The 16,787-nt window shown below is 43.4% G+C and overlaps 1 protein-coding gene across 7 annotated transcripts in view; it reads right to left on the reverse strand.

Moving 5' to 3' along the window:
- Positions 1-440: 440 nt before the first annotated feature.
- The window catches only part of LOC121707582 (potassium voltage-gated channel subfamily D member 3-like), a 99,135-nt gene continuing 82,788 nt past the window's right edge, over positions 441-16,787 (reverse strand). For 6 of the 7 annotated variants that reach the window (XM_042090240.1, XM_042090241.1, XM_042090244.1 and 3 more), the window contains 5 exons: positions 12,557-12,725; positions 6,126-6,227; positions 3,538-3,630; positions 2,734-3,029; positions 441-995 (listed from right to left, as the gene is read on the reverse strand). In XM_042090240.1, coding sequence (XP_041946174.1) covers positions 785-995; positions 2,734-3,029; positions 3,538-3,630; positions 6,126-6,227; positions 12,557-12,725 — 871 coding nt within the window. In that variant the 3' untranslated portion in view covers positions 441-784. The remainder of the gene's footprint in view (positions 996-2,733; positions 3,030-3,537; positions 3,631-6,125; positions 6,228-12,556; positions 12,726-16,787) is intronic. The other variant, XM_042090246.1, reaches the window with a different exon arrangement.

Raw genomic sequence — 16,787 nt, forward strand, 5'->3', positions numbered from 1 at the left:
CAACTTAGATAACTGCTGTTAGTTGGTGTTATACGTATGGCTAATTAAAATGTTCCACTGGTAACAATCCTTAACAATATGAGAGAATGTCAAACACGGTGATTTTCAAAGAAAGTGGCGAGAGAAAGAGAAAAACATTTAAATCTGAAAAAAAAAACCCATCATCTAAACTGATTCTGACAGGCAGTATCTATATCGATAACTTTGAACGAAAGGCAAAATGTACACAATCTCATGTTCACCTGATATGTTGTTCTCACACCGACAGCATACAGACTTATACTCAGACTTTTCAAAACACACAGAATAAAGTAGCAGGATACCGGTGGCAGGGCACAGTAAATCTTTGTGATGTACTGTACAATGATAAAGGAGACACAAACAAGAACAATCAAACTTGCAGTAACAACCCCCCCCCCCCCCCCCCCCCCCCCCCCGAGTCTTTGCTACTCACAGACTTATTTTCCACAGCTATACCTGATGAACCTTATGCACCTTGTAACCCCCCCATGGTTGGCATGGTCATCAGGAACACAAAGTCACTTTGCACAGAGAGAGAGGGACGATGTGCAAAGCAAAGACCAATGTCATGGGCCCCCTCTGTGCCTCTCTCTCCATATCACCTTCTCTTGTCGTCTTTGCCCCACAACACGCTGTCCATGAACAGAGTGGCCCCTATAGTGTCAGTGTGCCATGATGTGGAAGGGGACCGGGCGGTCTGCGTAAGCTCGCAACCCCACAGTGCTTTTGTGCTGTACGCTCGGTCATGCCGGTGGTCGTGCTCTCACAGGGCCGACACCCTGACAATGTTCGAGCTGGCCGTCGTCACAACGCTGGCTCCGGGGTTGGGGAGGCCGTGGCTGTCGTCGTCCTCCTCGGTGGAGCTCCCCGTGCTTGGGGTCTGGACACTGATGATCGCCGTGGTGACCTGCTGCAGCTGCTGTCTGGTGTTGCGACGGTCCACCTCATTGGTCTGCATGTTGAGATTAGAGCGACTAGAGGGAGAACAGGACACACAGAGGATTTCAATGCCACCCAAAACAATGGATTTATCAACAGTAACCATGATGTGTCTGTAAACAAATGCAATAGAATAACACGTGAATGGAGAACAAAAGCACTGAGCCAGAACTCCTGTTTGAATGAACACTTTTGTTTCATCAACCCAGGCACTTTATCGGCCTTCAGAAACAATAGTGGCTGTTCAAAGATGTTTACCATTGAATGATTTTTAGTATAAAAAACAATATATTTTTTTGTAAATTGGTAATAAAGAAGCAAAGCAGTAGGTAAGAGAAAATAGCAGTAAGGAAGACAGAATAATTTTAGACAGCATTTATTTACCATTGCACTCTAAAGATTTTCAGACCAATGAGGCTTTAATTGGTAGCACGACACCACACCCTCAATGTCAATGTATATACACTGACGTATTACTCACTGGTGTATACAGACTCAGGTAGCAATACACTGCCCTCTAGTGTTTCTTAAAAGTATTGCATGATCTGACCTCTGACCTACAGGATGTGGCCAGATGAAATGCAATCCAATTGGCTGTATAATATGCAAATACACATAGGTTAGCATTTCCATATCAGTGCTACAGCTGCAACTTGCTGTTGCTACTGTACCTGCTAAATATGCAAAGCCTCAACAATGCTAATAAATGTAGCAAAATTCCACAATCATGACTACAACAAGCAAATTAAAATCACAAAAAGCAACAAATGGAACATTACAGTTCAGTGATTTAGAGGTATCCAAAATAACTGAGGCAAGAATTAAAAGTGTTGATTACTATACTAAGTTTTGTTTTTTTCCATAGCATGTAACACAGAGCTAAAAGTCAGCCCTCTATGCCACTGAAGCACAGTTTTGTGAGGACAGGTCAGCGGTGGGCCTTTGTCTTTGTGCATGTCCTTCTGTTGCTCAGTGCCACCTGACACAGCGTTGTCGCTTGTGGGAGTGATGGATGGACCAGTGCTCTGCTTCTGCTCCTCTCGCGGCCCAGATGACCCGTTCGACCCGCTTGACCCTTTCCCCTGTTGTTCGACTGTGAACTTTAGCCACCCTTCAGGAGATAAAGTCCCTCCTGTCCACACTCTTACCCAGGTGGTGCACATACAGTAAAACACAAGGGCAGCCAGGGAACCATGTATTATTACACTGGACCAGAGAGGACAGGCAAACCTTTTCACTACTGTTGTCTTCGCAAAGGTCCATAGGTCCAGCCATGAGTTCCAAACTACCCCTACAGCCTGTTGTGTAAATGTATAACTGTAACCTATGTCTAAACTTACAAAGAAAGTGAATTTGAGTGGTTGGTGGCTAGAGATGGCTGATAAACACCCTGGTGTGTCGCCAGTGGTGCCTTACAGCTCATCATTCCAGGTAGATTTATACGCACAATAGAAAGACAGAGGACCTTTAAACTAATTCCAAGAGGCGAGCTGGGAATCCTATCTACACTCGTGTTTAAATATTCAGGAAACCTGTAGCAAGAGATGGATCGAGCGATTTAAATCAATTTAATTATGAACGTTACAACACCCGAGAATGTATATCTTGGCAGCTTGACTATTAAATTACCCAGAAATTAACATTATTATCCCCATATGAACGTAAATGTTGAATTTTTACGCTGGAAATGTGACTAGACACTATGTCTCCACGGCACTCTATACATCATCCAGATAAACGCATCTGCATCAAGGCGTAATGTGAGTGTCTGACCTGCTGCTGTGGAGCTGCTGCTCAGCACACTGGATGTTGATGGCGCTGAGCTCCTGCAGGCCCGGCGACTTTGGCAGCGTGTGCGTGAGCATGTGTGGCTGGGTGTGCAGGGCCGGCAGGCTGGCGTTGGGCACCGGGGTGGGGGTGGAGCCCCTCTTGCTTCTGCGGGAGCAGCAGGTGCCCGTCAGGCCGTCCTGGCTGGAGCCGGAGGGGGTTCGGGAGTGGGAGCGGTACGGTTGCAGGGCCCCTTCCAGACAGTTCTGCTCAAATAGCTGCTCATCCACAAAGTCGTGGCCCTGAGGAGATAAGGGGAGGGAGAGAGAGAGAGAGAGAGAGAGAGGGGAAGGGAGGAAATAAGGAGAAAGAGAGGAGAGGTAGAGAGGGAAGGAGTAGAGGTGGACCACATGGGGAAAGGTGCAAAAACAAAAAGAAAGTGAAAGAGACAAAAGGAAATGAAATACATAAAGAAACAAAGCAACTAACAATGATAAGTCAGACAAAAGCAAAAACACAGTTTTAACCATGAGCTTCTGCTTATTTTGCAAAACAGCCTGATGTTTTTTCTCCTTCCGACAGTGAGCTCTAAAGGGCCTACATGAAATCTGTTTAAAAGGCTTTTGAGAAACTCTCCAGTCAGCCATTATCTGATTTTATTTTGCCTCCTGAGCTTTTCTACTCAGCTGAATAACCGCGTAGACCCAAACTGCTCGGTGATTCAGCATTTTGGAAATCAAATAACTTTAAAGAGCAACAGACTGGGCATATTTGGACTGCATTTTGTTTCTGGAGCAGGGAATGACTCACAGTAGTTTTCTCCAAACAGTGCAATAGGTGGTGATGTTGGCTCTCAAGCAGGGATGAGGTCTTGTTCAAATGCTGTTGTTCCACCTCTGAGGCCTACACACACACACACACACACACACACACACACACACACACACACACACACACACACACACAACCAGGAAACACAGATACACAAACACAGAGACGTTCTCACACATGCATGTTGAGAAATGAACGTTCTAAAGAATATCTGGGTTCATTGAATTCAACATAGAATTTTAGAACCTTCAATTGTTGCGGAACTTAGAACGTTCAAAAACCTACACCTTTAAGGGTTAATCTTATAAGCACTTACTGTGCATTGCCAAACAGAACTCTAGAGTCCATCATTGAAAAATGTAATAAACAAACAAATATATAAATGAAAAATCAATGAATAAATCAATGAATCAACCAATAAACATACGTTAAATACATGAGACATACTGTATAAAGGCACTAGTACATAGTAGCCAAACTATATAGCCAGTGCTCTGTGCTGTTTTATCCATTTAGTCCATTTTGCCATTATAACATAATACAAATCTGTCATCTTGGACTGTAATGCATTGATGAATTGGAAGCCAGGATCACTTTCATACACAGATTACAAAATTGGATTCATAGAGGTCTATCAATATTGACAGACTGCCCTCAGATTCAAAGACTTTCAAGGGAGCAGCGCTATGCTCTGAATATCTGGCTCACACTACTCTCTCTCATCCGAGAGGAGTCTCGGTCCAGTGAATGCATTATTGAGCCAATGCGTCACTAACCTAGGAGGAAGGCCTCTGGCTGGACGTGTGTAGGAGTATAACAAACGATGGAGATCAAAGATCCCGGAGGTTGTGTGATGGTATTTTGGAAGCCTTTAAAGAGGGAAGCCGGACAGAAAAAGACAGCTCTTGCCGAAGTCATTCTGTTTGTTGCCAAACTTGCCCTGTACGACGTTATTCCTGTGACACCTCACTCTACTGCACATGTCACAATGGCACGGCCATGGCAAGGTCGTATATCTCAAAGCACAACACAGCTGACAGCTCCATCCATAAATAAAAAAAAAGTATGAAGTCAAACACCTCATGAGTCAGATTCATATAATTACTTTCTGTTCATTCAGACTGACTGTATTATGAACAGAAAGGGGAATTAATGGCTCGATAACGGAAACATGGCAACTTCTGTGGATGTCTAACATTGCTGATGAGCATACACACTAAGCCTTTGCATGGCACCCACAAAGGAAACATTATGATTATGGCAGAAAGATCAATGCACCCTCCTCTCCTCCCTGCTTGTGTTAGGCAGCTCTCATCAAATGCTAATTAAAGCTAATTGGCTGTATCATACTCTGATTGGAGCCTGTATTCCTTTCATCTGGTGTGACATTCACTGGGAAGAGAGTCAGAGCATGGGGCAAAACAGAGACAGTGAAAGGAGAGAGCGAGAGGGAGAGAGAGAGAGGGAGAGATGGGGGTGTTGGTACTTTTCCATGAGATAACCAGGGACTTTTTAATTTCTCATAACTCCTAATTAAAACAGAGCTAGTGAGAGAGTCCTCTGGCCTGATTTCATTATCTATACCTCACGCTGCACCCGAGATGAGCACAGAACTGAAAAGGCCCAAACAAAATGGTGTCACTGCCACTGGAATTTGGCACATGGGGATTAATCACTTATGCCAAAGACAGAGAGGCAGGGTGCTCCAAACCAACCAAACTCACACAACTCAATTTTTCAATTAGCTAACATTGTGTTCTGTCTTTCAGTGGTATTTGAATTGGATGTGCAGTCTTTGAGCATGGATACGGGTTTTGAAGTAGTTTAGATTGTAATGTATACATGTTGAATTGTATTCATGAGCAGGGTGAGGGTAGAAAAACACCAGACACTAAGTCAAATGTTTTCCATGCTTTCCTTGAATGTATTATGTCAAGCTGCTATATGTATAAAATAGTTTCAAACATTCAGAAATTAACCAGACATAGCAAAAGAATGTGAAAAAAATGCCTATGGTCTGTGTTGCCCAGATACAAGTTAGCATGCTAACCAGTTAGCCTCAGCCCACACTCTTGCATGATACCATTTTGTACTCAAGAGTGGGTCATCACAGGTATAATGCTGTATTCAATATGACTCAAAGCTTACATCTAAACACACTAGAAACACCAACAGCTGATGGAGGAAGAGAACAAGGTCAATCTGTCATGATTCTGATACCGCAGTGTTAAGAGTTTGATAAATTTATAAATCATCTTGAACTATTTTATGTTTTTTTTTTTTTATTCCTGAGTTTGAGTTACACACAGGGGTTTCAGTCCTTTAACAAGTCATGCTGATAAGGCTGACCAGATAGGAGAGACTCTTGAACACACAGAGACACACAAAGACACACACACACATTCAAACACACACACACACGGACCGACAAAAGAGAAACGGAAGGCCAGTCAAAGATAACAGGCGTTGACTGTTTCCAGTAGAGGCCCTGTCAGTGTTCTTTTCACCCAGGTGGAAACAGACAGCAGCCCTCCCTCCAGGCCGCCCTCCCATGGGACCGCCCTCACCGTGAGATCCAGCAGCTCGTTCAGTAGCCCGTTGCGTTTGGTCTGCAGGTAGGCGGTGGAGCTCCCCTTCTTGGCTATTCTTATCCGGGCGAGTCGGGCTTTCTGTGTGTGGGCAGAGAGGTTTTAAGGTGTTAGACAGGGAGTAGGAAGAGTCACGTTTCCTAATGCTCACGGTGCTCCGCCTGATCAGCTCCCACCCAGCCCAGCCCCGGGCCATGACCAAATTATGAGTTGGATCTGACAAATGGCTTTTATATGTATTGGGATTTTGACAATTATGCTTAAGGCTAGTGGAGAGGTGTTGAATAAAACATTGGGGGAATAAAGCACTAAGTAACTATAAGGTAGAACACGGCCATTGTTGAATATAAAACCGCCAGGCAGATATCAGAGCAGAAAGGCAGTGGACTTCTGCAGAATTGCCTAATGATATACTCAAGTCACTTTGCAGTAGAATAACCATATGGGGTGCCAGAGAGCATTAGACATGGGTGCTCATCATCCATGCAACTCCAAAACAAGACAAAATAACAAAACAGTCCTCCCACCCTCTCTCCTACAGAGGAATTGCCTAATGATATACTAGAGTTAAGTCACTTTGTAGTAGAATAATGTAAAGGACTGTCATAAAGCTTCAGACATTGGAACCCACCATTTGTGCAACACCAAAATAAAAACAAAAGAAAAATGTTTTGGGCTTTGACCAGGTTCTCTGAAGCCTCATCATTATTTTTAGCATAAAGCATCTAACTTAAATCACTAGCTTATGTTGTTAGTGCGCCCTTAATGTAATGATTGGACCCAAAAAGATGTACCTTTACATCTTCTAAGGTCTGAGGAGAAATATTTGTTGGAAAACCTGGTTTAGCTGGTGGTCCAGCTTTGGAACCAACTTCCTGATGACATTAAAAATGTCCTAGCTGTTGCCAGTTTTAAATCTAGACTTAAACCAAACTGGTTTCAGATGCTTTTGGCTAACTGATTAAATGCACTTCCTGTCAATCAAAGACACTTCCTGTTAATCAAATGCACTTTGTGTTTTTATGTCTTTGGATTATTTTATGTACTTTACTTTGTAAACTATTTTTATTTTACTGCCTTTTTTATGCTTTTATTTACTATTCTTTGCATTGAACCCAGAACATTGAATTACCCTGCATGAAATGCACTATATAAGTACAATTGCCTAGCCTTGACAAATCCTAACCACCAAAGAGTGCCCTCAATAGAACTCAGAGACTGGGAGTATATTGGAGCAGGGGAATTGTTTTAGAATGGATATGACTGTACAAAGTTCAGAGTAAAATATAGACTGAAATATAGATATTTCTAGCACTAGACAGCAGAAGACAAGCCCTGAATGTGCTTCTCCCACTATATAGGGCCATTATACCATATAATTTGCTCAGAGACTTACTGCCAGGGCTCCTCAGGAGAAACCCACTGAGGTTGTGTAAGAGAAAAGTAATAGGGGCCATTTGTGGATTGTGAAGTGGATTGTTTCAAAGAAATAGTGGGGCAATTCATGCCTGCATGTTCCAAGAGCCAATACAAAGAAAAACGTCAAAATATTTCACTGCAACACTGTCAGCATCATTCTCAAAGACACATTTAATGGCATCATTTAAGGTAAATGCAAAGGCTACACAGACATGATAGTGGGAAAAAAGATTTGAGCAACTGTTCTTTTTAGTGTTACTGGTAATAATGACAGCTGCATCTTACTTTTTTGAAGGGACTTTAAGACTAGCACTATACCAAGAAATATAAGATTTTGCCTGACAACCATTTTTATGTTTACTTCACAGTACTACAGTACATGCGATTTCTGGAATATCCTCTCATAATCCGGTGACTAGGCATTTCTAATAATGTAATAATTACACAACTGAGGGAGTCTCTTTCAGAAAGCTCTATTCGGTGAATGCAGTTCAGTAGATAAATCCCAGTTATCTCAAATCTAATGATGCCTGCTGGCAACGCTACAGCAGCCTGGTCCCAGCAGGATCAGCACATTCCCTCTCACTCTTGTAAATGATGTGGGAACATGTGGAGCTGGTGCTACAGTCATTACGTCTTTTACTGTCATTTGATACGACATATTATGTTCACTTCTTGTATTCTTCTGCATTATTCTTTATTTTTTGTCTGTTGTTAATGTTCTTCTGTAAAATGTTATGCAAGTCGGTTTGGACAAAAGCATACGCCAAACACCTTGACCATAAGATGGTGACAGAGAATAACATTTATTGATACTGGACTTGATGCTGATCCCATTCATTTCAAACATGGCCCCCGTAATGATACAGTATTGCATGTATTGCCTTTACTGATCAATTATTTAACTGTGTCTTATAGAATTTTGCTTGCAGCAATTCTGCTTTTGCGTAGAATGGATATCCAGCTGTATCCGGGTCGGGCTGGCCTTTTACAGTAGTGCTTTGGCCACATGTGTCTCTGGAGGTCCTCTCTAATGGAAGTGGACCTTAAAACTCCACGCTGACCTTTCCCACTCCTTGTGTCTCGCGTGACTCGCGCCCCAACAGAGCTTTGTCTCGTCGAGGCTCTACATGACTTTGTGCTGCCATTACCGGCTGTGACCCTGGACCATTTAGAGACGTGCAATGCTTGGAGTGAAAGCACCGAGCAGCACGCCCACAATCAACCTCGCCATTGGTTCACTAAATTGGTTCTGTGAATTGAGCTATTCTACTGTAGATTGAGAGAGAGAGAGAAAAAAAGAATGAAGAGCTTTGGTGAAGAAAAACATGAGGTTGGTGTGTCAAACAGATCTGACCCTGATATGGCACAGTGAGTCCAGTGAAGGTCCAGTGAGTTTGCCCCAAGTCTAGGCCAGAACCGCACAAGTCTGGGTGGCCTCTGCACATCGACGGCGACATGAGTGTGGGAAACTCTGCGTTCGAAATTCAATTGACATTCAATTTCATTGTTTTCAATACAACCGCGAAACACCACCACCGAACCCTTTATGTCGCTGCCGTATAAATTACGGTACACTTCTATTTTTGTCGGCGCAGCTCAACAAAATGCATTCCTTATTGAATACTTGTCAGTGTGAATGGGCAAGAGACAGAAGGTGTTGGCGCACTGATGTTGGCGGCTATATGCAGAGCGCTTTATAGTCAATGTTGAAACCTACTGTACAGTATACTTCTAAAATGAGAGGATCTGTTTAAGCTTACTCATGCAGCAAAGGTCACCCTGAGTAGTGGGGAGATGCAATAGGTAAGCATTAGAAGGTGATGGAAGGTTGCTGGAAATGGTGAGGGCTTTTTATTTATTATCTGCTTTCTAGTTTAATAAACTGTGCTTGTATGTGTGGAGGACATAGCGTAGCGAGGAATTATACTTATGATTTTTTGGGCGTGAAGTTCAGGGGAAAGCAACATATTTTGTTGCTACTGGACATTTAACCAGGAGGACAAAACCCATTAAACGAAACTAAGGGAAATGTTTGGACAAGGGCAAAAGTCTGGCATAAAACAGGTTGAAATAATCACCTGATAGTTTCACCATCAATTTTTGGACTCTTCAAATGCCACAGTCAAACATGGTCACCAAGAATCTGGGAGGATCTGGCATTTGGAAGCACTTTATCTGATATTCTCTAAGCCTCTTTCTAATGATAGTGTACATAGGCTCTCTCTCTCTCTCTCAATTGACTGAAACTTATTTTCCTGGGCACTGTGTGTATATGTGTGTAAGCAGATGGTCCCCAGTGGAGGTGAATGATTAAGCAGATTATTCATTTGACATTTCAGCTTCTCTGCAATAAACAAGGTTGCTCGTGCCACAGTTGTTTGCGAACCCAGTAATTAACACACCCCTAAGGAAGGTGTACAACAAAGTCAAACACACTCCACTTCAGTGGGCTCAATCATCGTTTAATCACAAAATACACACACCTGCTTGCACATACGTGTGCTTGTACTTCAGTACTTAACCCCCCAAAGCTTTACTGGACCTCATGTGGATTGAGGCTGAGAATTCAGCCAGCATCGGTCCTCTGGGTGTTGGAAGGTGATCGTGGATGACTTTTCTACACAGCGTCCCACTACAGAGTTTTTGGTTGAGCCATGCTGTGGGGGCCGATGCCATTAAAAGGTGGCAAGGCCCCCCCCCCCCCCCCATTTTCTTCTGTTACTCCATTTATCTCCAGAAATCTAAGCAATCCCTTCTTCCAGTCTCTCTGTCTGACTCTCCTCTCTGTCTGTCTTTCCATCCCTCTTCCTCTTTCTTCCTCTGTCTGTCTCTTTAACAGTACTGTTTATTTCTATCATTTTTCTCCCTCCCCCTTTTTTCCCCCATCAGTGCTGTGTCCTCTGCTCCATCCTTATCTGTCGTGCAGGAAAGGTCAGCCCCACCCGCTTTAAGGAAGCACTATGAGTGAAGGGTTTACTCTGGAGATGTTTAAGCCAAGGAGAGAGGGGTGATTTTTAAGCCACAGTGGCTCCCTCTAAAATATAAAAACTCAACAACAACAACAACAAAAAAAGGCGATGAGATTTTCTCATATCAAAAGCTCTGTGCTGACACCTGGGACTGGCAAACAGGAGCGTATGGGGTGTGTTATTATTCAAATAGAATCAATTTAATTAATTTTATTCGAGCCTAGCAAAACGGGCAGTAAACAGATAATGGAATCTCAAGCTGTTGCCATTGTAACGGTTTTATTATTAAAGTCTGTTGTGGGGCAAAGGGAATTGGCTGTTAGGAGAATATTAATTGTCTGGAAAAAAGCTTGTGCGATGTAAAATATTATATAGCCATATAGTGTTTAGTTTAACACCCTGTCACATAATTTGGATTCCCTTTACCAGGGCGGCTTCAGGCGTGTATTCAGTCACTGGGGAGTAAGGGCCCACTGCAACATTTAACAATTACTAAGGAGGGCAGATCGCCAGTCATGGAGAGTACTGTGTTCCAGGTGTACGTATTTAGTTTGAAAAAGTTTGTGGGTGCAACTTTAATTCGATGAGCTAACATGAGCTAAGAAATCATTTCTTGACACTTCTAGCCAGGGCCGGTTCTGGCCTACTATATTAAGGTGGGCTGGTAAAAATATTGGGTGGGCAATATAGCAAAGCGAATTGGATCTACTTGTTATCTTTCATTGCATTCAACCAAGGCTACACAAAAAACTATGCAAACATCTACAGTATATTACAAATAAAACATATTACACTATTACTAGTACAGTTGCACTATTTACAACTGCTTACACACAATTTCAAAGCTCTGTGTATTTTTTGTTTTCAAAACTCTACACATAAATCCAACTACTGATCACATAAAATGCCTCATATCTCTCCTGAAAAATATAGGACTGTCTCAGATAGCAAAATGGGTGTTAGGGTGGGCAAGGCATAATTTTTGGCTGGGCTTAGCCCAACCTTGCCTATGCCTAGAGCCGACCCTGCTTCTAACTGTCAAAATGTGTGATGCACTGTTAAATTTGTATTTCTTCGCATGTATTACATGGCTACTTTTTGCAAGTGAATAATTACATAAAGGACCATTAAAATGTGATGCTATAATTTTACAAAAATAGCTATTACTCATAAAGACATGCAACATCTACAACACAAAAGCAAATCAAATGTACAGTGTACATGTATGTACAGTATTAACAGGGGTAAATGCCTGCTATCTACTGTACCCCTTTCACTTCAGACAAGGACAGGGGATTGAGGTCATTCTGTGATAATGTTAATTCAGCTAATGACACATGGAGGTCAATCATGCAACCCACCTGACCTACTGTACACGCTGTCTAACACTGATCCCCGCGGTCGTCCCCCATACCTGTCAGACAGGTGTGACCACCTGTCCTGCAGCATACCTGTATCCTCTCTGTCCTTCATCATATGAAGCCTCAGTGCTTATCCATAGAGTTCATGATGGCTAGGCACTGAGGGGTTAGTCGGGATGTGACAGGGTGGCATTGGAGAGACGCGACAAGGTGGTGCTGGCACAAGGGCATGCTGCCAGCGATCGGGGGGTTTGCATACCAGTCTCGGCGCTGCAGCGCATGCCAGGGGTTAGTGGCATCTCTGAGGTCAAAAGGCAGTCAGGGTTAGGGGCGGCGATGGGCACCAGTCTTACCATCTGGTCCAGACCACACCACATGCACATCAGTCATACTTGACATTCACACACACACACACACACACACACACACACACACTCACACACACATGCACATATTCCAACATAATATAACACAGACAAACACACACACACTCCCACACACACACACACACACCAGACATCCAGACATAGACAGACATGGATAGCCACACACACACACACACACACACACACACACACACACACACACACACACACCCCTCACCCTGACAACCCTCACGGGGATGACGGAGCTCATCTAATAGTTTAAAGGTGTTCACCTGTACCTTCTGAGCACGCCGCTTGTCGGCTCTCTGGTTCTGGTGATAGATTCGGCTAAAGTTGGACACGATGACAGGCACGGGCAGGGCGATTACCAGCACCCCGCTCAGGGAGCAGATCGAGCCGAAGATCTTCCCGGCAATCGTCTTGGGCACCATGTCCCCGTAACTGGACAGAGAACAGGATAAAAACAGAGAGCGAGAGAGAGAGAGAGAGAGAGAGAAAGAGAGGTGGACAGGAGATTGATAGTGAGTGATATAAGAAGTGAGAAAAAATGGCACAGAGAAGAGATGAGGATGAATGGAGACAGAGAGGAGAAAGAGGGGAACAAAAAAGAGGCCTTAGATACAATCTAAAGGACATGCCCTTATACATTCCCCTGCTGAGGGGCATCTCTTTAAAAGCATCCCATTCAATCTCTCCTCACCTCCTTTGTTTGCCGTGGCACAATAACCTGTTAGCGGTTTAGGCAGCTCAGTAATTGTGCTCTGTAATTCAATTACATGGTGCTGGGTGAACACGCGTGTGTGTGTGTGTGTGTGTGTGTGTGTGTGTATTGGGGGCGCTTGATGGTGGCTGTGAAAGAGTCTCTTACAGGTGGGAGAGTGGCTGCTGGGTGATAGGGAGGGCTATCTACACTGCCCAGGCCCAGACTGCAGAGGAAACAAAGCTGCCCTCTGTCCCTCCATGCCAGCTCCTTGCCCAGTGATCTGCAGAGGTGGAGGATGATGATGAGGAGGAGGAGGAGGAGTAGGCAGGCAGGTGCCAGCGGCTTTATTGGCATGCCTGTCGGGTACAGGCGAGCGCAGACACATGGCATGTCGAAGGGGCCATCTCATCAGTGTGTCGGCACGGAGAGTGACTGAGCGAGAGTGCGGGGCAGGGAGAGGGGGTGCAGATTGATTCGAGATACTAGCTTGCAGGGTTCAGTTTGGCAGGGAAACATATCCACCGGATTTTGCAGTTCAGCAACCGTGCACAAGGAACAATACAATATATTAGGACACAGTACAGTGATTTGAAATAAAGGTCGAACACATAAATATTTTGAAACCACCAGTAAATGAAATCTGGAGCAATTCAATGTTTGTGTAGGGAATAAAAAAGAGCAAGGTTGTGTGGCACTCAGCCTATTCACCTGAGCTAAAAACATCTCACAAGGGAATCAAAATGGATGCATGATGACATTGTGAGCCTGCTCACCCTTAACACACTTGCAACTTACAGAAGTATTTCAAAGAATATGATTCACTGAAAACAACAACAAAAAAATAAGCTCGATCTCTACTCCGATAAAGCCACAGAGCCTTCACGCTGGCTGCACTAAAGTAATGGTATCCTATTACTGTGCGAGGAGCGCCTGTCAGCATCTCCAAATGTTCCCGATTATTTGCAAGAGAGGACAGAGAGATGTGACAGTTCTGCTGCTGATTAATTATGGATTTGCCTCACTGATCCCTGAGAAAAGAAAACACACACAGGAAATCAGAAACACACATGTATGATGAAACACACACACACACACACACACACACACACACACACACACACACACACACCACACACACGCATGCATACACACACACACACACACAGTGGAGGAGAAAATCCGAAGGACAGGTGTGTCTGTACCCTCAATGGGTTTTGATCTACAGTTATTGAACCAAAAATGGCATCCATCTTCTACCAGGGATTATAAAACGTATTTTTTTAAAAGATGGCAAAGTTCCTGTGAAAGGCAAAAAATGAAAGAGACAAATGACACAGAAATCGAACAAAAGCAAAAAACTATTTATCTCTGATGCAGCAGACTGTGAGCTGTGAGTCACCTCTGAGTTCAATTAAAACCCATTGTGTCTCTCTTCTGGAGGATCCGTCTTCAAAGTCGCACTCCTAACCACCCAACACACACACTCTCTATCTCACATACACACAACTCCAAAACAGTATACCCATCAGCCCCTTTTAAATTTACTCTCCATTGATTTTCAGTGCCTTGGGCGCAGAGAGGACCTGACAGGTAGGCCACACACTGTTGGCTCCAAAGCTCTGGGGACACCCGAGAGAAGGCGAGATTGCAAGCTCCCTAGCCGCCTGTCGTGGGCTTCATACAAATTCTCTCCCGAGTCATTTTGAAAATATGGCCACACACTGAGATGGGCGCTACCTATTAAGCACATCCACAAACCACCATTAGGGCTACTTTCTTTTTCTCCTTCTGTCAACAGCTTTGAGTGACATAAGGGTAAACTTTGTCATAAATATATTATGGATGATGGCATGTGCTGTCAATTGTCATTATAACTAAGTCAAATGACATGACAGTCATGGGCGGATTATGACCCACTGAGGCGCTGGGCACAGATGTGAAAAGGGCTCTCCTCTGCACCTCAGAAAGTTGGTACCTCAGCTATGGTGATGGGACATCTCTTAAATGATGACTTCTTGTGAGTTTTGTGGGGGAAAAAGACAAGACTTACAAATATGACATAACCATCAACAGATTCAAGGCATCTTGCTTTGAAAAATGAGGCCAATTACAAACCATGATTATCACAAATAGTATGACCTCTGTTATTTGACTGAGGGGCCCTATTCAGATATCAGTGGGTGGAGAACATAGTAGTGACTCCATAGAGTCCTGGGCTTCAAGGCCCCCTGAGCCCTGAGACCCCTGGGCCTGGGCCCGTTCGGTAATCCATCCGTGGTGACAGTGTCATGTATCTGGTATTGATAATTGTCATGACCACTTTCAGAGAACTCAGAATCACTTCTAAGATCTAAAAATGTAGTTATCATGAGTACCATAATTACTAATCAACAAGAAATAATTAATTACTAATTAATACAATGTAATAATTACTAATTACATATTGCAAGTACTGCTAACAGTTAATATTGACATTGCTGTATAGTTAAAAGCTGTCATGGCGATGACTGAATAAGCCATGACATGTTTAAGACAGTTACTTCAATCTCATAATGGAGGACTCAACCCCAAATTGTGCAAGGCTACAAAATAATAACAATGTATTGCTTTTAGTCAGCTGATTTGGATATAGCCACCTCACTCCACTCACTATTTTACAACTAGAAATTGTACTCTCCTCGTATCACTCAGTATATAACATTCTCTCGCCTCCGCTACAGGTAAATCATATGTTCAGTCACATCTAAAAACACTTTGCCTCTGAATCACCCACTCATGAAAACCTGGATGGAGACATCTTTCACTGCCAAAGAGAGAGAGAGAGAGAGAGAGAAAACAGTGGCTCAGGTGTCAATTTCACAACAGACACACAAGGCAAGTCATAAACCCTGTTGATTTATTTCTTTTTCTCCAAACAAGTGACTCATGCTCTTGTCATCATCCGTGCAGGGATCTCCAGCAAGGTGATGATAGACACAGAGTGAAATACACCAAGGGAAATAAAGACATACTGTATGGCCTTCTAGCAAAAAGATGACTGCACACACGGGGACAAAATGGGTTTTCAAACATCAAACCTTTACCCTTTTTCCAACCTTCAAACATCAGACATCAGTATAGAACTCTTGATATTCAGTTTTTCAATAATCTGAAGATTTTATAATATAATATAATATAATATAATATAATATAATATAATATAATAATATAGTATAATATTAAAGTATATGTATATATATATACAACTTGATACAATACAACAAACTAAAACAACTCAACCTAACATATCACAACAAAACACTGAATAGTTTAACACAACACAACTGAACCCTGCACAACACAACACAGCACATTGCCCCAGCATGATCCTTTAGTCTGCAGCAAACATGGCTCTGATAATGGCTGCCCCTTATTCGCCCTTCTCTGTATCCATCTCGGAGAGAGGGATAGTATAGTGCTCACGTCTGTCTCGAAAGCACAGAGGCAGGTGCATTGTGCCTGCGCGAGCTGCCAAACAAAGCATCTATTAGCCGCTACCGCCTGTCACACTATTAATAATGGCATCCCTTCGGCCCCCATCTCTCAGACGGGCGCCACCGTGCCAAGGCAGGGCGAGGAGGGGATATGAACGATGCCATTCTGTGCGCTGGGCTTTCCTTCTCCTTTCCACTGCTTCGCCCCGCGGTTTTTCTGATAATAATACTTTAAGAAGTGTCTCTGGCAGTGCCTAGTCTCTGGTGGCGCTCCAACAATGAAAAAAAAAAATTGTTGGGCCATGCCGCTCCCGAAACAAAACAGAG

This window comes from Alosa sapidissima, chromosome 4 (assembly GCF_018492685.1).
Source record: "Alosa sapidissima isolate fAloSap1 chromosome 4, fAloSap1.pri, whole genome shotgun sequence".
NCBI lineage: Eukaryota > Metazoa > Chordata > Actinopteri > Clupeiformes > Clupeidae > Alosa > Alosa sapidissima.